The sequence below is a fragment of the Daktulosphaira vitifoliae genome, unplaced genomic scaffold, assembly GCF_025091365.1.
Source record: "Daktulosphaira vitifoliae isolate Bord-2020 unplaced genomic scaffold, ASM2509136v1 Scaffold_5, whole genome shotgun sequence".
Taxonomy (NCBI): Eukaryota; Metazoa; Arthropoda; class Insecta; order Hemiptera; family Phylloxeridae; genus Daktulosphaira; species Daktulosphaira vitifoliae.
In genome coordinates this window covers 7,140,584-7,162,323 of record NW_026099576.1, presented here as the reverse complement: position 1 = coordinate 7,162,323, position 21,740 = coordinate 7,140,584, and the positions used below count along the sequence as shown (strand labels likewise).

Genomic DNA, 21,740 nt, shown 5'->3' with positions numbered 1-21,740 from the left:
TTTTTGATAGTGATTTTAATCACTGTCAGATATCATTATACTTGATCCAACTATGCCACGTCACCACTGTGCCGCGACCCCCCTGTGCTGGGTTTTTTTATTTTTTTATTTAACTATATTTCATACGCTTTAATTTAAAAAATATATAAAAATATCAGTATTTCCATACAACACTTTCAAAAGTTAAGTTGAAAATTTTATCATTTTGAATCTCTCCCTGTGAGCAGGTAAAGGGTGAGATTTTCAAAAAAAATATACCAAACAATAGATAAATATTTATATCTTGTATCTTATACTTAAACTTAAAAAGAATTAAGAAAAAAAGCAAAAAATTTATTGTCATACGTGGGTTGGAACCTCGTACCCCAAGCGCGTAAAACACATGTTTTACCAACTCGGCAATCGTACTTTGTTACCGACAATTGAAAAAATTAGGTATTTAAGCTAGTTCAAATTTCAAAGTTATTTTTCTCGACTTTAAAGAAGCAAACAAATTTAAATAAGTTTAACTTTCTAGGATATATTAATTTTAAGTTATATAATATTTATGAAAATCTATACTCCCCTTGTCAGGTATTTTAAAATAAAATAAAATACAAAACCCAGAATTTTAACACAAAAAGTGTAGTGTATATTAATATACAAGCGATAGAGTAGGTAATTGATTTGACGCTATATTATTTAAACCCAACTAAACGCTAAATTGTACATTCCGAAACTACAATCATATTATGTCAATTGCCACCGGAATTTCTGGTAATATTTTTCTTTTTCTTTGCCTTAATCCCAACTACTTGGGGTCGGCCACCCTTATCCTAAGCTTCCACTTGACACGATCTCCCACATCTTCTACGCTCACATCAGCTGTCCTCAAATCGCATTCAATAGCATCCCTCCATCTCTTTTTTGGTCTTCCTCTATCTCTTCTTCCTTCAACATTCATTTCTATAACTGTTCTTACAGCTTTCGATTCTTCTTTCCTCATACCATGACTAAACAATCTAAGTCTATTTTCTGTCATCTTATCCACGATTGACGCAACACCTATACTTCCTCTTATATGCTCGTTCCTTATCCTATCTTCTCTAGTCACTCCACTCATCCAACTAAGCATTCTCATCTCTGCTACACTTATTCTCTGCTCTACTTTCTTATCAACCGCCCAACACTATGAACCATACATCATAGCTGGCCTCACAATTTCATACTAAATTTAAAAACTATAATTAGTATTTATTCATATATTATATTTTAAAATCAAAGAACTACTAATCAGGATATAATTAAAGAAATAAGAGTTCATGTTGCTTTTAAAATATTTCACCAATTTCTCTAAAGGAAACACTATCTACAGATTTGCATCGAAGCGTTTCTTATGATAGTGATTTTAATCACTGTCAGATATCATCTATACTTGTCCCATCTATGCCTCGTCCACACTGTGCCTCGACCCCACTGTGCTACCGTTTTTTTTTTTTTTATATTAAAATATATTACATAAGCTATAATTTAAGATATATATAAAAGTATCAGTATTTCCGGAACACTTTCAAAAATTAAGTTGAAAAAGTTCTACTTTCTATACGCATTTTTATGTTTTGAACCCCCTCTGTATTAAGGGAAATGGTCCGATTTAAAAAAAAGGTATTTCGAATGAAAGAAGTATATAAATACTACTTCTCATGAAAAAGTTGTATTGATCAATACACTTTTCAATAAGTTATAACATTTTAAAGTTAAAAATGTAAAATATAAAATCGAGAATTTTAACACAAAAATAGCATTCGATAGCCATTTTCACCACGAAAACAAAATAAAGTCCAACATTTTTTTTTTTTTCATTATAATGTATATTACATTAGCTTTAATTTAAGATATATATATAAGTGTCAGTCCTTCCGGAACACTTTCAAAAGTTAAGTTGAAAAAGTTGTTATTTTGAATCCCACCTTGTGGGCTGGTAAAAGGTTAAATTTATGAAAAAAATATACAAAATTATAGGAAGTACTTCACGTATCTATATATAAAAAAATTATATTGATTTAATCATTTTTAAAAAAGTTATGGCAGTTTTAAGTAAAAAAGATTGAAAAGATCGAAATTTAGCAATTTTTAAATTTGTAATTTTTGGATATAATTCGAATTAATTCGTTATAATTTTTTTTTTATATAGATACATAAGGTATTTGCCTATCATTTTGATAAATTTCAAACTTGAATTTGAGCTTTAAGTTATAGTAACAAATTAAACTTTTTTTTATTATAAAATTTAAAAAAATCAACTTTAAAATACCAAAAAATAGGCTAAAAATGATATTTTGCACTGATTATTTTTATTATATTAAAAATCAAAATGTGCAATAATTTAAAAATATTTTTTTGTGTTATTTAAAAAATAATTTTTTATCGTAATAAATCGTTCAAAAAGAAATATTAATAATTTCTATGTAATTCTTGGTATTTAAATAGATGATACATTTAAATATTCAGATCTATTTTTCTTATAGCTATACCTATAGTTTTTAACTAATTAGTATTAATATCAAAAATTATTGGTGATGGAAACATATAATTGCTGATTCGAAATCGGCACGAAAAATTGAATTATAAAAGTATCTTTTTTACTCTGATGACAATTTTTTGCAAACAATTTATTCATAATTATCAAAAAATTTTTATCTAAAATGTTCTGTATTAAGCCCTTCAATTTTTATACACGTTTGACATAAAAGTAATTACTACTTTATAATTTTTTATAAATTCTCCAAAAAATTACAATACTAAATTATTAAATATCAATTTCATACTACGTTGAATTGCTTTAATAGATATTTATTCATAAATTATACTTATAATCAACAACTAATTAGGAATAATGTTAGAAAAATAGGTTAATTTTGCTTTTAGAATAATCAACCAATTTCTTAGCGCCCTTAGGGAAGTTCCCCCAAGCAGATTTGTCCATTCTACTAATATATATTAAATAAATATTGAGTAAATCATTATATTATAGTATATACAAATATTTTTAATATAAATATATTATATATTATATAATCTTATATAATAAAAATAATTACTGTTTTTATAAAATTTTGTTCTGCAATACGTGTGTGAAAATTTTTATTGCACTTTAACCATAGTAACATGTTTTTGTTTTAACAATTATAGTTTAAATAATATAGTTCTTGAAAAAAAATGAATGTATGTATAATATTATTGTTTACTTGTAAATAGATAAAAATAAGGTTAGGTACATTATTTGTTGCGAAGTGGGAGAAATATTTTGGAATTTAAATAGTCCAATTTTTAGTTCAAAATTGTATTTGCTCCTATAACGACTTGTGTAAATGTTAACGAGTTATGTACAATTTTCATAAAAAGAAGAAAAAATATTATGTGAAATTTCTTATTCTGAGTTTTCTGTCATTACTCGTAAATATGCAGAGTTTATTGTCAATTATGACTTTATCAACATATTTGCTTAGAGTCTAGTAGTTTGATATTGGCCACAATGTATTGAGTTAACATTTATAAATACATCAACTGACAAAACAGAAAGCCTATCTGTCGACAGTCATAATTGACATTAAAAACTACGTACCTGTGAATAGTAAAAATCATAAAACGCAAAACTTAATTAATATTGTTATGTCATTTTATAAAAATCCCATTATTAAATAACGTTATTATATTAACAAACGAAAGACATAGAATTTTTTTCTAAATTTTAGCCCTGTAACTTTATAAAATGTTCAGAATAGCTAAGCGTAGTTTCGAAGGTAATAAATATAATTGAACTTTATGCAAAAAATACATTTTTCTGTTTTAACTGATTTATTGTCTTCTTATTTACAATAGAAAAATTTGTCGGCTTTTTAAATTATAAAAACTTCTAAACACTACTTTATGTCATTAAATGTATAAAGAATTCTTAAAAATCAAATGTCAAAGATGACTAAAAAATAATTATATACATCTTCCATAAAACAAAAATGACATTAGCTCAGTGGTATACAATTTAGTTGCTATGTATTTTTTTATGCTGATGTGAAAATAAAATTATAAATGAAAATAGTTGCCAATATTTTTTAAATATTATTCAATTTTAGAATATTTAATTTTTTTTAATGGGGATATATTATATACACACTAAAGTATACTACTAATTATTATTTATTTTTGTAAATTAATTTATTCCCTAAAGTATAGATTTAACCACATCAGAAACAACTATATCACATATATGTTTTTTTTTTGTGTGTTCGTCTATATAATATACTAAGCTCTCAATGTTGATGGTCTATACGAATAATATGAAAATATAATTATAAATGTAATTTTTTAATAAATTATCATTTTATATGAAAAATTCTGAATATTTATTGATTATTTGTAATTTTATAATTAAAACGATGCTCTTTAAACATCATTTTAAGTTTAAATTCAACATGTTCAATACTTGAGCAGAATGCTTTTCTGAATATTGCGGAAACACTTAAAACCTAAAAAATATATAAATAAATCTAAATCATGTAATTTATATCGTCTCGAATACTAGAGGATTTTGTAAGAGTCTATATAAGAATAATTATATTATAATTAATTTTTAATGTAATAAGTATTGGGATTTATTGTAATATATAACATAATAATTATGCTATAAATTATTTCTAGTTATTAGAAACATTTTGCGAACAAAAAAAAAAAAATTACAATACAAAATATGAGTATTTAAAAATTTTTGGCTTTAAATTAGATTTTTTGCGGATGAGTGATATATTTTATACAATACACAAAATGTAAAATAATTTTTTGATTTGATATAACGATTCAAAAAAATATTCCTAAAGGTTTTCAAAATAATATTCTACCAAAGTATAAAATTCAATAATATCTGCATGATTTAGCTGAAGATAATTTATATCCACTTACAATTTTGCATGTTTGCAAAGCTGTAAAAAATAATTCAAATAAGATATTTTCAAATTCATGATATTCATCTTAAAATTAAATTATTACAACAATTGTAACGACTATAAGAAAAATAATATTTTTTGGTTATTCTTATAATCAATAATTATAAACATGCGAACTATGAAAATCCATGTTTAATTTTCCTTAGTAAAAGAAACTGGAGCTAGAAGACACACTTTTCTGTTTATATATCAATAATATTTGAGTTAGTGTTATGAAATACAGAAACACAAACATACATAGCTTCAAAAACACACAGGGTTTAAAATTAAAAAAAAAAATTTTCTTAGTTAATTTACCTTATATAGTCTATAAATGAAAGCATTAAATATAAATTTTGTGTCAATTTGTCAAGGTTGAAAAAGCTAACATAATATTTAATAAAAAAACGGTAAAAAGTTTAGATTCACCTAATAATAACGAAGACCCTTGCTATGTGATTGACAAATCACATTTTGATAAAACTAAGCAAACAAAATAACTTATGTAGTATTTTCAAAACTTTAAATAATATATAAAAAAAGATCACTTGTGGCTAATTAATTAAATAAAATTAAAACTATATTAAAAATATTATTAATTTAAAAACTAAAAAACATTAAACTCAAAAAGGCACAAAAAAATACTGAAAAATCGTGTATACGTATTTCGGAAACAATTGTTTCCGAAATGTTTGAAACATTGTTTAAACAATGTTACCGTACAATCAACTCTAAACACACACTGAAATCTCGACTAGAAAAAACTCCCTTATATATTCCTAGTGACCTTATCTACTAGTCACGTCATCACTGAATAATATGATCACATTTTGCCAGTTTTTACACAAGTTTAATAATGAATTGTTCAGTAGGCCAAGATCCCAATTAATTAAATTGTTTTTATTTTTATACATTTCTATTGACTTCCTTAAGTTCTTTGTAATTATTTACGTTTTTAATTAATTTTATGGTTTTAATGAAGTGATTATGTCAATAAATTTTCAGCCACTGGAGATTTCTCGAGTACTTGATTTTTAATGTTAAGTGCTCTTTAATCCTGACCCCTATACTTCTTTTTGTTTGCCCTACGTAACATTTATTACAACTTTCACATTGTATTTTATAAATGCCTGATTTACCCCCTTCTTCTACCTTATATTTAGGATTACCTACTAAATCCCTTAAATTATTATTCCTAGATGTTTCTAAATTAATACCAAAATTTTTAAAAATCCTTGCTCGTCCATTTTGGATGCCCGGATAATATCAATTGGGTGATATCTAATTACTTTTTGTTTCCCCACATTAATTAGTGTACTAGCTGCCTTCCTTTATTTATTCCACTTTTGTGTTCGGACTAATTTTGAAATTATTTTTTCGTCATACCCATTAAATTTAGCTATTTCTCTTATAACGCTCAGTTCTTTATCAAAATCTATTTTATTCATAGGAATATTAATTAATCTGTAAACCATACTATTAAAAGTCTCCAATTTGTGTTGCCAGCTATGGTTCGATTTATTCGAAATGTATCTTAAACTGTGTGCGTTTTTCCGTTAAATTTCAAAATTTAGTTCCCCCTCTGCTCTTGTAACTAGTTAATCTAAAAAAGAAAATTTTCCCTCTACTTCTGTTCTTATTTGAATTTTAACGATGAGTAAAAAGAATTTAAATGTACGAAGACCTCCATATTAAAATATGCAAAAATAATGCAAAAATATCATCTATATACCTAACCCCAATTTTTGGTAAATCACCATAAGTGTGTTTTAAATTTGTTTCGAACCTACTCATGAAAAGTTCTGCTAAAAATGGTGATAGCGGATTTCCCATTGCTGTGCCCTCAGTTTGCTCATAAAAATTATTTTGAAACTGAAACCCTCAAATACCTAAACTCTATTATGCTATGCCAAAAATACATAATCCAGGAAATAATATGAGACATATTGTCTCAGTGTCTGGATGTCAGTATGTGTTTAGCGATAATAATGGTAACATTGTTTCCGAAATACGTATCCGCGATTTTTCAGTAATTTTTTGTGGCTTTTTGAGTTTAATATTATTTAGTTTTCAAATTAATAATACTTTTAATATAGTTTTAATTTAATTTAATTAATTACTCACAAGTGATCTTTTTTTATATATTATTTAAAGTTTTGAACATTTTGAAAAGTTATTTTGTTTGCTTAGTTTTATCAAAATTTCGCGTAGATAGATTTTTAATATAGAATTTAAAAAATTAAAACGTTTCATATATAAACAATTGATAAAATATAATTTTAAATTAATTTTAATATAATACATTTTTTTAAAGAACTACAAATCATTGTTATTTTCATGGCTTTCTGGATCATAATTTACACAAATGTCACCATTGTAAATAATATTGTTAAGTAGGAAAGCGATACAATTATTGATGACTAAGTTTTATTTGTACAATTGTTTATCTGATCAGATGAAAAGTACTTTTTTACAAATTTTTAATTTTTGCTATTATTAATTCAATTTTGTGTAGTCATATATTTCAAAATATTAAACGTTTTAATAAAATACGGGAAAAAAATTTAGTTTAAAAAATTCTATATAAATAAGTAATTCTATAATTTTCATATTCATCCCGTCAAAGAAAAAAAACTGTAAACTATATTTTTCTGATTGAAAAATATATAAAAAAAACTTTGCACAGTGTGGATGCACCATAGTTTAGACAATTATACAATATGATTGGTTTATCAAAAACCACTTGATTATTTTCAAATTGAATACAATATTGAAAAAGAAATATATTCCTTATTTTTAGTTACATTTATTTCTTGATTTATCAGCTAATAATTACTTGTTAAAATCATCTCTTATAACTTAATGGGGTGTCAACTTTAATTTTTTAAATGGTAACATAAAAATTTATCTAGCTTTTAAAAAAGAAAATACTCTAATTAAGAAAATGACTGGTCGATAATATAGTTATTCTCATTTTTATATCTAGGCGGGACAAAGAGTACGGGCGGAAAATGTCTAGTGATAAATATAGCAGCACTAACTTTTTACTTTCAGTTATATTTTAAATTGTCAATTACTTCTGAAGTTACTAGTTTAAACGTTGGGATTGTTCCCTTATTAGCCAACGATAGGCCGAATGCTGACATCAGATTATTGACAAGCTGATTTGCCGAAGCTTCCCTATACCCGAGACTTAGCGTTAAAGTCTCCAGCGCAAGTCACTACCTCTTTCAGACAATTTTATACGCAGCTATGATGTTGGATATTTTAGCTATCTTGTTAAAATTAAAACGTTTCAAATTAACTGTTTTTATAATAAATTATTTTATTAACTTATTTATAACATTTTATACAGGTAAAGCCCAAAAATATATATAGCAGTCATCATAAACATCATTAATAAAAATTAGTGAGAAACAAGCAACAAAAGAAAATTTATATATACATTGATCCAAAATATAAATTAAAACAACTTAAACGAGGCTTAATTAAAATAAATCGAAATCTGGATCATTATTAGCCAACCGCATAAGGCGAATCATTGGGGCGGAGTCAAGGAAATGAGAAGGGTTAGGGGGATGAGGAATGTAGTGTTAGAATGGGTTTAAATTCTACTGTACAAAATAGCTATCTTAGATTTTTTTTTTACATTTTATTTAAAATTTAAAAATAAATAATATTTTTAATAAAATGTAAAAAAATTAATTATTGAGATATAGCTATGGACCTAACGTATAACTATTATTTAAAAAAAAATCAGCTAAAAATATTTACTGGATCAAATGTTATTTAAGTCAGTGAGTGGTAGGCCACTCTGTATCTTAAATTAAAGATAATGTAATATACTTTATTATGAAAAAAAAAAAATTTGACCTCTGGACTTGTCTTCGTGGTGAAAATGACTATCGAATGCTATTTTCATGTGAAAATTCTCGATTTTATTTTTTACATTTTTAACTTTATAATGCTATAACTTATTGAAAAGTGTATGGATCAACACAATTTTTTTATGAGAAATAATATTTTTTAATAATCCCTTTTTCATTCAGGATATTAATAAGAAAATAGCAGATCATGTAGCTTTTGGAATAATCCACAAATTTTTTAAAATTAAACACTATCTAAAGATTTGTATCGAAGCNAAATTTTTTAAAATTAAACACTATTTAAAGATTTGTATCGAAGCGTATAAATGAAAATAGTTGCCAATATTTTTTANTATCGAAGCGTTTTTTATGATAATTATTTTAATGAATGTCAAATATCATTATACTTGATCCAACTATGCCACGTCACCACTGTGCCGCACCCCCCTGATCTGAGTTTTTTTTTTTAATTACTTTGTAGACCAATTAATAATATTGTTAATTCAACCAAAATCTCTTAAAGTGGTAGGATGTACCTCTTGTTTAGGAAAGACATACATAATACATATTTCAAGCATAACTTGAATTAAGTTAATGTATGTCAACATGCCCTATTAAAAAAATTATCAAAAAATTATTATTTTTTTCATGTTTTTAATTTTTGCTATAATTTTTTTTTTTCAAATTAATGTTTATTACATAAGCTTTAATTTAAGATATATATATATATAAAAGTGTCAGTATTTCTAGAACACTTTCAAAAAATAAATTCAAAATATTCTAGTTTCAAAACGCATGTTTAAAATTTTGACCCCCCTTGTATAAAAGGGTATGATCCGATTTACAAAAAAGTTTGTCAGATGAAAGGGGTATATAAAAATTATTTATAAAAAAATAATAATATTGATCCATACATTTTTCTAAAGGTTATAGCAATATAAATTTAAAAATATAAAATCGAGAATTTTTTCACGAAAATCGTACGTTTTTCTTTAACTTTGATGTCCGTTTTTACTATGAAGACAAATCCAGAGGTTAAATTTTTTTTTTTCAAAGTAAAGAAAATTACATAAGCTTTAATTTAAAGTATATATAAAAGTGTCAGTATTTCCGGAACATTATCAAAAGTTAAGTTGAAAAAGTTCTACTTTCTAAACGCATTTTTAAAGGTTTGCATCCCTTGTATAAAGAGGTGTGGTCCGATTTTAAAAAAAAGTATGTCGAATGGAGAGAAGTATATATAAATTATTTATCATTAAAGAATAGAATTGATTCATGTATTTTTTAAAAAGTTATAGCAACATAATGTTAAAAAATTAAAAATATAATATCAAGAATTTTTTCAAAAAAAATAGCATATTTTTGCATACGGTAGTCAGTTTTACCATGAAGTCCAGAAGTCAATTTTTTTTTCAAATTATAATATATAAGCTTTAATTTAAGGTAATATAAAAGTGTCAGTTTTTCCGGAACATTTTCAAAAGTTAATTTTTTGTAAAAAAGTTACCATTTTGAAACCTTTCCTGTGGGCTGGTAAAGGGTCAAATGTTCACAAAAGTATATAAAATAATAGGTAAATATCTTAGGTATCTATAAAAAAAAATCTATATTGATCCGGTCATTTTTAAAAAAGTGATGGCAATTTTAGGTAAAAAAAATTGAAAAAATGTCGAAAATTAGCGATTTTTAAATTTGTAATTTTTTGGGAGATTTCCCTCGTTTTCGAGGAACGAGGGAATTTTTTCAATTTTTGAAGGTAACGTCTTCGACTAGATACGATTTGGGATATTTTGACGTATCGTTGAAAGAAATCCGTTCGATGAGAGCTGAGAAAAAGTGGTAACAGACACAAAAAAAAAAACACATCATAGTTAATTTAATACTTTTTCAGCTTCGCATCGAAACTAAAAATAATCTTGTAAATGTATATTTATGAAAATATTTCAGTAGTTATTTTTTTTTTGCTTAATTTTATCAAAACTTTGTATTTTTTGATTTTTATTATAGAATTATAGTGATAGAAATGTTTAATCCAAAAAAATTTGTTAAAGTATAATTTTAAATTAATTTTATCAAAAAAATTTTTTTTTTAAATTAAAGAACTACAAATCATTGTGATTTATTTTATACACATTTTTTTTATTTTAATGCTACAAAATTTAAGCAAATCGAATACTGAATAAATTTCATATGGTATAAATATTTAATAATTGTAATTACTACAGTAGTTAAAATTGAAAATTAGTAACTTTTGCGGTTAGTATTTGATAACTAAATTTAGTCAATGTTTAATTAAATTAAAAATGATAATGAAAATTCTTGTCCTATTAATCATTGCAATAATCATTGAAATAAGAAATTGCACTTCTGTCAACGAAATAGATAATATTCCTTTGTCTGGTGGGAGTTTGGAAAAATTGAAAGAATTTACATTATGGAATTATGTGGAGAAATCAGATAATTATTTAATAACAAAATATCAAATGATTCTTCATACGTATTGTTTAATAGTTGAGGATCTTGGTCAAAACCAAGAATCGGAAGCTACCCGACGTCTGCCCAAATATCGTCCCTATCTCCTTAAATGAGTTTTAATTGCCTGAAGGAGACACAGGCAATCGTGTACCTTAGTTACAGGGGATAGATTATTAAATAAAATTAGACTATTGTTTTATGTCAACGACAAAGTAAAGTTATATTTTAGATGTTTAGTAAATATCAGTCATATGTAATGTACAATACGTCTGACCTGAATCCTAGTACAATTGGTTAGTAGGTATATCCAAGTGAGTCGGAGTTGGTTGGCTATGATGACAATTGGCGATAGACGGGTCGTTGAATAAAACAAGTTAAGTTATAAATAATATAAATAAGACTTAAGTAATAATATTGAAAACTATGTCTATAACGGCCACTGAAACACAACTGCCCTTTGTTAGTTCGACGTCAGTAGCTTCGGGCTACAGACGAGTAGAATTGTCACATCAGCATCTCCCTCTATGCTAATTAATATGTATTACGAATTAAATAAATAGAAATAAAACGTGTGTAATATACATAATATAATTATATATAATAATATAATTCTTACAATATAAGTATATTTTATTAATAACTATTTACGGCTACGATGCATTGATTGTGAATAGTAAAGAATCTACAGCGCTTTTAAATAGTCTTGAAAAAGCATTGAAAATATTAGAAACTGTACTTGTTGTAGTATGTGGTTATAGTCATTCTATAATAAGATGCGATAAAGACCAAAATTATCAACTCAACATAACTTTAGAATTATTGGCAATAATAAGAAATACTACATTATTATTAATTCAGACAAAAAACAACGTATAGAACTTGGTTTTCCAAACGACATAGACCTGCTAACATTTATACCACCATCAAATAAAGTACTTGAGATTTTACTTAAGGACTTTCCTGCGACACACAATGGTAATTGATCGTATAATTTTCACAATATACCTGAAAATAGTGAACATATTAAAGATAAATTCTATGAAATTAATCGTTTGATTTTAATTGAATATGAATCCTTTGAGAAAATTTACTATTATACAGTTGATGAATTATTAAGTCTTCATTAATGTAATGATATCTTATAAGTGTTTATTAGTTTATTTCTGTAATATCAAATATAATGTTCAATCAATTTATAGAAAATATTAAACACTTGAATTGTCTTTATGAAATGTCTATAAGCTATTTTTAGTATATTTTATTGAACTGAAAAATATATTAAGCCCATAAAAATTAAGGAAAAAAACAAATAAGTCCTATAAAGGAGAATCTTGAATATGGCTTTGTAGTAACATAATATACATTTTTTATGGGCTTGAAATAAATTGATGTGTGAATGTATATTTAAATTTTTTTCATATATTTGAAAAGAATTATTTTTTAAATGGATTTGCAGATAATATACAAATTATGTCATCTTTATCAAATTCAATTCATAAATATGGTCATAACAAAATATGCTTTTTAATAGGTAATAATTTAACTGATATGTTTTCGTTTTTTTAACACGTGTATGTTGTTTGTTGTTTGTCGTTTGTTTGTAAGTTTGTAACTCCACGCGGCACGTGTTATTATGTCGCGTATCCCGTCGTCTATGACCTTGAGACTAGACCGTCGTAACGCATTCACCCCACCCCGCTCACCAGTCGGCGCTACACTATTTTTCAGTATAATTTTATTTTTGGTTTTCGTACCCGTATACACGTGCGTGTCATGAATTATATATATATATATATACATAACAAATTTTTATTGTGACTGACACAGCCACGCGTCGCTTCATTATACACGATGCCCCCCAACTCATGCCACCTTTATCAGCCGTCGCCCTATTATGAGTATTTGACTGACCAACATCTCGCGTTATACGCCGTGGTGCAAAGTCCAGCAAGTGCCGCACGGCCGACGACGTCCCGCCGCTAATGATACCGTAGTCTTCTTCTCATTGTCAAAGTGACAACGTCAACAAACCGATCCGCACTCGCGCACCGTCGTCATCTACGCTGCTAACCTTTTGACGCCCGAGGATCACGCCGGACATCGCGTCTTCGACGCCAGCAAAAGTGCCGCGATATTATGCGAAGATTATATATTCCTACCGCCACCGCTAATATTAATATATATATATATATATATTAATATTTATACGTATATACGTATATGTTAATATTCATTTATATATTCCTACAGCCGACGCCTCTGCCGCCGTATATGCCTCGTGTATAATGTTCCCTCCGCCATGCCCGCCCACATAAACACGGCTATACCTCATGCATGATACGTTTACGTACTTAAGTCCCTTTAAATATATATATATTCTAATTACTATTAAAACTTATATATTAATACACTTTATTCTCATTAAGAGATATGTAGTGTATTCATTCCGATTACGGAGGATGATTCTCGTATCGTTATTTTTCGTCACTACCTCCACGTTACGCGCCTGCTGCTTTCCTTGGATGTGGTAGCCGTTTCTTAGACTCCCTCTCCGGAATCGAACCCTTATTTCCCGTTACCCGTTACAACCATGATATTGATATTAACTACTATCATAACATGAAACTAAAAAGTGAAAAATAAATATAGTTTAAAAAAACTATAAAACACGCTTTTAAAGTACATCGAACTAAAAAGTTAAAAATAATTTTTAAAATTAACTTAATTCAATAATGAACGAAAAATACTAGTATTATTGTGAAAAAAAGCGTCGGGCGCTCAATATACAAAAAATATGGCACAAAGCACCCACGCTTTTTTTCACAATAATACTAGTATTTTTCGTTCATTATTGTTTTAAGTTAATTTTAAAAATTATTTTTAACTTTTTAGTTCGATGTGCTTTAAAAGCGTGTTTTTTAGTTTTTTTAAACTATATTTATTTTTCACTTTTTAGTTTCATGTTANGTGTCTATTACCACTTTTTCTCAACTCACCGAACCGATTTCTTTCTGCGATATGTCAAAAAATCACAAATTGTATCAAGTTGAAGACATTGCCCTCAAAAGTTGAAAAAATTCCCTTGTTCCCCGTAAATAGGGGAAATTTCCAAAAAAATTACAAATTTAAAAATTAGTAATTTTCGAAATTTTTTCTTAAATTTCTTATATATATATTATAATAATTATTAACTTTCCATAGTAATTAATATTTTTACAGTATTAATTTTCTATAATCCAGTATACACTGCTGTTTATAGACATGAATTTATTAGTTTTTTGTTGTTCTTAGGAATATGAAATTAATAATAAGATTTGTGATCTTTTACAAATTGTATCTAGTTTTCGCTTAAAATTTTCCTCGTTTCCTGTAAATGAAGGAAATCTCCCAAAATATTACAATTTATAAAATCAGTAAATGTTGACATTTTTATTTTTCTTAAAACTCCCATTACTTTTTCAAAAATGAAAAAATTTTTTATATTTTTTTAAAGCCTGCCCCTTTACTTTCTTATAGGGGCAGATTCAAAATAACAAATTTTATCACAGAATTCAATTTAACTTTTGAAAATGTTCCGGGAATACTGCGTCCTTTAAACATATGTTAAATTAAAGCTTGTGTTACTTACTATAAGTTAAAAAAAGAATTTATCCCGACGATTTCCCCTTATACAGGAGGTGTTCAAACTTTGAATCATATTACGATAAAAAAAACACTCTAAATATATATAGGCCGACATTAAAAAAATACCACATTTATCGCCATGCCCCATTCTGCAAAAGCGGACCCCATAGTGGAGACTTGGCGTTAAAGTCCTCGGCGCAATCACATATCAAATCGGCATAGACTCAACAAACTATCGCGCAAGTGACATATATTTCGGGTCACAAGCCTTAAAAAATAATAAATAAACGTTAAATAGAACTAGTTTGATTCGTCGATATACAACAGGTCAAAATGATTGTGTCACTTGATTAGCGATTCAAAGCGAAGTCACCAACCACTTCATCTTGATATCGTTCCAAGTCGTACACATTGGCGGGAACGTCAGGGTTGCGTCGATTGAATATTTTAATTTAGGACACAGGTTTGGGGAACTCTAACCTCGAAATTAGTACCAAAATACCCAAATAAGACGGAAGATACGCGAATGTTCAGCGCCATGGCTGCCTTTTGTACAGCGTTAATTCGTGTATAATACTTTTTATTTTCGAAATGAATTTAAAATTTTTTTTTCTATCTTCATATTTTTGATAAAAGCAGCAAAGTTAAATAAATAGGTATTTTATATATGAACTCAAACCACATAATTGCACGTATTCAATTTTTTTATTTCATGATTAATTGATTATATGATTCATACAAGTTCTCAAAAATAAAATCTATTTAGTCAACATATTATTAAACCACTATTATTTATTAAGTATTAAATAAAATATTACACCGTTTATGATCAAGTTACTAAAACGTATTGTTATGTTTGAATAATGACATTTATTATTATTAAATCATATTTTACCTTGAATTTATATTTTAAGAACTTATTATAATTTAAAATTTATCCAAAATACTACAATATTAACATAATGAGTCTACACAAAATTGTCTTACTTATTACAATATTACTGTAAATTGGACGTATGCAGCCATATGCATTTAAGGGATAAATATTTTTAAATATAGAATAATGATAGAAAAATAAGATAATTTTGCTTTTAGAATAATCAACCAATTTCTTAAAATTAAAGACTATCTACAGATTTGTATTGAAGCGTTTTTTATGATAGTAATTTTAATCATTGTCAGATATCATTTTACTTGATCCAACTATACCACGTCCCCACTGTGCTGGGTTTTTTAATTGGAACATTTCCCCTTATACATGGGCGAATATTCAAAATTAAAGCATACGTATAAAAAGTAATATATATAATATTTTGTTTTTTAAATATATGTTATAGTAAAACTAATGTTACGTAGTATAAGTAAAAAAAAAAATTGTATCTTCTATGTGCAAATAGTAATCAAAAAAATTTGTTGTTATATTTAACGATGCGGTATAATCAACACTTATTTATACATTGACTCATGTATAAATGTGAACTTAAAAAACAACGACGTTTAATAAACTGTACTCCTAAATGGAATCTTCTAATAAAACACCAGGGCATTTATAAAATATTTGAAAAATTAATAATTTCATAAATTTATAGGTTTGGTTGGGTAGGCATATTGATTAAAATTAGAAATAATGAATTCAATGCTGCAGCGTATTTGATTGATGTAGTTCTAAAAAAGTTAATGTAATTCATAGGCGCCGGAACTATTTTTTACATGGGGGCAAAAATTTAATGACTAAAACTCAGTCCCCTTGGTTGTTACTAAGCTTAAAAGTGGGTTTTTGTTCGATTTTAGTGATCATATAAAAAAATCCGGTAATTTATAAATTTAACTATTAATAATACATATTATTAGCTTCGAAGCGAATGATGTGTTTATTTATTAATTTTAGCTACGTTGGGAAGCTGAGAATGTATTAATTTTAACATGATGTGTTTTTTTTTGTGTCTGTTGTCACTTTTTCTCAGCTTTCACTGGATCGATTTTGATGAACAATATGTCAAAATATCACAAATCGTATTTATTTTAGACATTACGCTTAAAATTTGAAAAAAAATCCCTCGTTCCCCGTAAATGAAGGATATCTCCAAAAAAATTTAAATTTTTTAAATCGGTAAATTTCGTCTTTTTTTTCTTAAAATTAACATATCAACCTAATTTTTTTTATTATTAAAACGTTAGATATTTGCCTTTCATATTATATAATTTTTTTGAAAATTTGACCCTTTACCTGCCCACAGGAGGGGATTCAAAATAGAAACTTCTGCACAAAAATTTAACATTTTCAACTAAAGTTTTGAAAATGTTCCGGAAATACTCTGAGCTTCAAACATATGTTAAAATATAGCTTATGTTATATACTATAAGTTAAAAAAAAAATTTTGTCCCGACTATTTATTTTCTATGTGAAAATAGTTGCCGTAGATATAAAAACATGCAATCAATATAAATTTTTGTTTCTAAATAAATTATATATATAACTTTTATACGACACACTTTTTTTTTAAACCGGATTATTATCCTTCATACAGAGGGGTTCAAAACATAAAAATGCATATAGAAAGTGGAACGCTGTTTTCTTAATTTATGTATTTCTCTTTTATGTAATATAATCTTTTTGAAAATCTGACCCTTACCTGCCCACAGAGGATGATTCAAAATAGCAACTTTTGAAAGTCTGCGTATTTTAACTATACGTTAAAGAAAGTTTATTTTATGTACTAGTAGTTCAAAAAAAAATATTGTACTGACGAACTATTTTCTATTTTCAAATGGCAGTCGAAGTAGAACAAAAAATAGAAGTTCATTTTTTTTGGAATAATCCATCAATTTTTTAAAATTAAACACTATCTACAGATTTGCATCGAAGCGTTTCTTATGATAATTATTTTAATGACTGTCAAATATCATCTATACTTGTCCCAAGTATGCCACGTTCATACTGTGTCACGACTCCACTATGCTAACGTTTTTAGTATTTCACTGGAGTTAGATAAATTTATTAACACTTATTAATCCTTAAAATCTGAGTAGATAATAATTAAGTATGGTGGTGTTATATTAATTTCCAGATTCATTGTAATTTTTTTTCTCAGATTCTATTGGGGGGGCATAATGATACTTTTCCCCCCTCGTATTTGATCAAGGGGGCAACTGTCATCCCCTACTGGTTCCAGCGCAACTGATGTAACTATCAAATTTTGCAATGTTATTCTTATGTTGTTATGCTCATCTTGTAATTTTGAATATGTTTTGTTTCCATAACAACGTCACTTTTCAGGATGTTAGAAAAAGGTATTAAATTAGAATTATGAAACGAATCATGAAAAAAATATCATTATCTAATTTTTCTGTTAAGGGCATTTAATTTGATTGATTTTTATCTGTTTTTTTTTTGGCATGTTAAAGTTTTCATTAACAAAAAAATGATTTTTTGAAAAATATAAACTGATGAGAAATTAAATATTTTAAGTATGTATTATGATACAGCCATATCAGCCACACTAGTACTGACAGTATACATTTCAAGCCAATATGACTTGTGATTACAAAATGTAGTCAGTCTCATTTTGACATTAAAAACTTAACTAGGACTTTCTGTACATCAATAGTTCTATAGTCACTTTAAAAAGTACATGAAAATGATTGATAAACTGTCTGACTACATTATATAAATAAGTAACAAATAAAAACAATTAAAATTGAAATGGTATTTTAAATACTTTTTTGGAAATTACTTGAAAAGTTACTTAAAAAATTCTTAAAAGTATACAATGAATGATTTAAAATTATGTATGAACACATGAAATATCATAATTTTATCTTTTTAAACGTCATTTAAAATTTAAAACTAACCTAAATTCTTTTGGTAATAAAATCTAGATTATTAATAGACATACACAAATTTATGTTAAGTTAAAATACTGTAGTTAAATCGATGTTGATTACACAATAGGTATTTAACGTTTTATATAATTTTAAACTTCTGCGAATTTTCTTCACAATTTTTGTTAATAAAGAAAAATTATTTTATAGTCGGAAATTTATGTTTTTATTTTTCTGAATACGATAAAATGTTTTCCATTAAGTTGCATGAATTTTGTGTTTTATTACTATACGTAATTGTTGTGTTTGTTGGAGCTCCAAGTATTTCTACGCAAAAAAAAGCAGCAATTATTAATAACATTTGCCAAAATGATGGATGGCAACATTTAACTGGCGTAGAGTCTGTAAACTTTAGTAATCACCCAGTAAATTTAGAAGATATTAATAAAATTGTCAATAAAGATACGTGCAATAGAAAAGTGCATGCCGCTGCTTCAATTCTACTTTGTTCATACGCTATTGATTTAAAAAAAATATTTTCTATGGTTATTTATTATAGTCATGAATGTCAAGGAGTTTTAATTCAAAAAAATAATCCCTATGAATGCACAAGTGATTTATTGAAAATAATTAAGAAAATAACTTTATTGGCAACAGTCATGAAAGAATCGTTGATTTCTTTAGATGCGTTATATGGTACTCCTTTAAAAACCACATTAGATGATTATATATTATATTGTTATTTGACAAGTTTACAAAAAGTAGAAAATACTATTTATCGTGAAGCTCCTTCAAAAAATAATCCAAATATTTGTAATCAAATCTTAAAAAATATTACATATATATTTCAAGAAATGGACACAGATATTAATGTAGAAATACAAAATAATACAAGAAAATGTAAGATTAAACCTGAAATTTTCAAAGCAATAGCGGATGATAAAAATACAATGTATAATATAAAAAATAAACAAAAAAAAAATTTTAATTTTGAAAATTTGAAGAAAAAACTAGATAACGAAATTAAGAAGATTGTTATAGAAAAGTATTACAATTTAGGCTTCTATTTTAATCCAGAAATTCAGATGATTGATGTACCGATTCCACAAGTAGTTCTTGATAGTACGTTTTTTTAAATTAATAATAATACTTAAAAATGTTTAAGTCTAAAATTAATCATTGAAGGGGTAGTTATCTTTAAATTATTTAAAGTAGTTCTAGTTCTTCAAGATTGATAATTTAATGATTTCCATCTGCTTGTTTGATGATAAACGCTTACTATAAACCGAAATAATTACTTTTTCAACTTTTGAAAATCTAATTCTTTCTGTTTTTAATTTAATATTTTGCTTTTATTTTTTTTTTTAATTCGTCAAATTTATTCAGTAGGTGTTTTAATATATTTTGTATGATTCGCTTCCTTTATACTAAATAGTCTGATCTTCCCAACCATTATAATTTGTATGCAGTAAAAGGATATAAAGTTTAATACCACCAATTTACAATAAAAGTTATAAAATATTTTAATTTTTTTTTTATTAAATTAAAATTGGACAAGTGAACACTGTATTTATATTTGATAGGTTAATTCTGGATATAGTGCGCCATATTTAGATAAATACTAATTTTTATATGAGTGTAAACTAAAAATTATCTTCTAAATATCGTGTATATATATATATAAACGATAACAGTAAAATTATTTTTTTAAGCAATATTATTGCATTTTCTAAATCAAAAATATATTATTTCATAAAGAATTAAAATATTTCAAATTACTATTCTGAAAATTTATTATATTTAATTTACAGCACTTTTGCTTCAACCTTCACATACAAAATTATTCGTTTATATTGAATCACTCATAAATTAAAAGTACGCAGATCAGTGGGGTGCCCAAGAATTTTAAATGGGGAGGGATGTCTTATCTAATAGGTTTTAATACAACTAAATACATTTAATAGGGATGAAAGTATTAGAAAAAGATTAATAAGTAGCCATTAGAGGTCAAGCCTCATTAAAATATTTATTAATATTTTGTGTTTTGTATGATATGATGTAATATTGTTATACAAATATACAATGTAATAATTACAACTTTATTCAATTATTTCTGTTAAGTACTCGATGCTAGAAAAAAAACGCAATGGGGAGGGATATGACCCCTAACCTCCCCCCCTCTAAGGGGACAACGGTGGATAGATGGTTAGGCAATATTTACATTAGGCACCGAGGTTTCCTATTTGATTTATATGTCCTTAGAGAAACTACCAACGGTCGCACTTCAATGATATATAACATTCTTGATTAGACAACTGATCAGGTGTCGCTCTCTATGCGTAGCTACCGGTACCTACGCTGTCGTAGCAGTAATTTTCTTAATTGAATCATTCTCTAACATTAAATCTTTTAATATATGTATGTTACTTAAAAAGAAAAAAATATGTAGACCCCTAATAAATAAATGAACCATAAAAGAAGTTATTAATTAATAATTACTAGCTACATTTAAATTTGATGCTGGTAAAATTGGTCGAGTGCTTTTTTCCTCTTTAATCATTTGTCATTGAAATTCGACTTGGCGACTGTGTAGTTTACTGTTCATAGATTAACCACGCTAATGCATATTATTTCACTTTAATTGATTATAATCTTATTATTATTTTTTTATATTTAGATAATAAGATGAAACCGTCAACCACACCATATTTAGTCGAAATAGGTAATTGTCATATACGAAATATTTATTGTTAGCTCTAATAACATTTTTTAAAATATAATGTTATGTGTTTATAGCATTATTTTTTTAAATTTCTCTTTTCTTGGCTTTATATTAAGGCTAAAAAATGAACATTTTTTACAGAAATACAAAAAAAAATATTGCTAAATTAAAAATTATATTTTAAATTTAAACAATTTTATTTTTATGCCTTTTAGCTTCGATGCGAAGCTGAGAAGGTATTAATTTTACTATGATGTGTTTTTTTTTTTTTTT

General features: G+C 26.2%; 1 protein-coding gene and 2 long non-coding RNA genes across 3 annotated transcripts in view; 1 reads left to right on the top strand and 2 right to left on the bottom strand.

Annotated features, from left to right (window-relative positions):
- LOC126908552 (uncharacterized) overlaps positions 1-21,740 on the bottom strand; it is a 30,861-nt gene that overhangs the window by 3,137 nt on the left and 5,984 nt on the right. The gene's annotated exons all lie outside the window — the stretch shown is intronic.
- On the bottom strand, positions 4,104-6,574 carry LOC126908556 (uncharacterized). Its single transcript, XR_007704799.1, has 3 exons — positions 5,388-6,574; positions 4,936-4,955; positions 4,104-4,505 (listed from the first exon to the last, which is right to left on the bottom strand). It is a non-coding gene; the product is annotated as an uncharacterized LOC126908556 (long non-coding RNA).
- LOC126908540 (uncharacterized) overlaps positions 18,857-21,740 on the top strand; it is an 8,997-nt gene continuing 6,113 nt past the window's right edge. The window contains exons 1-2 of the mRNA XM_050690708.1: positions 18,857-19,867; positions 21,423-21,467. Of these exons, the coding sequence (XP_050546665.1) occupies positions 18,994-19,867; positions 21,423-21,467 (919 nt within the window). The 5' untranslated portion in view covers positions 18,857-18,993. The remainder of the gene's footprint in view (positions 19,868-21,422; positions 21,468-21,740) is intronic.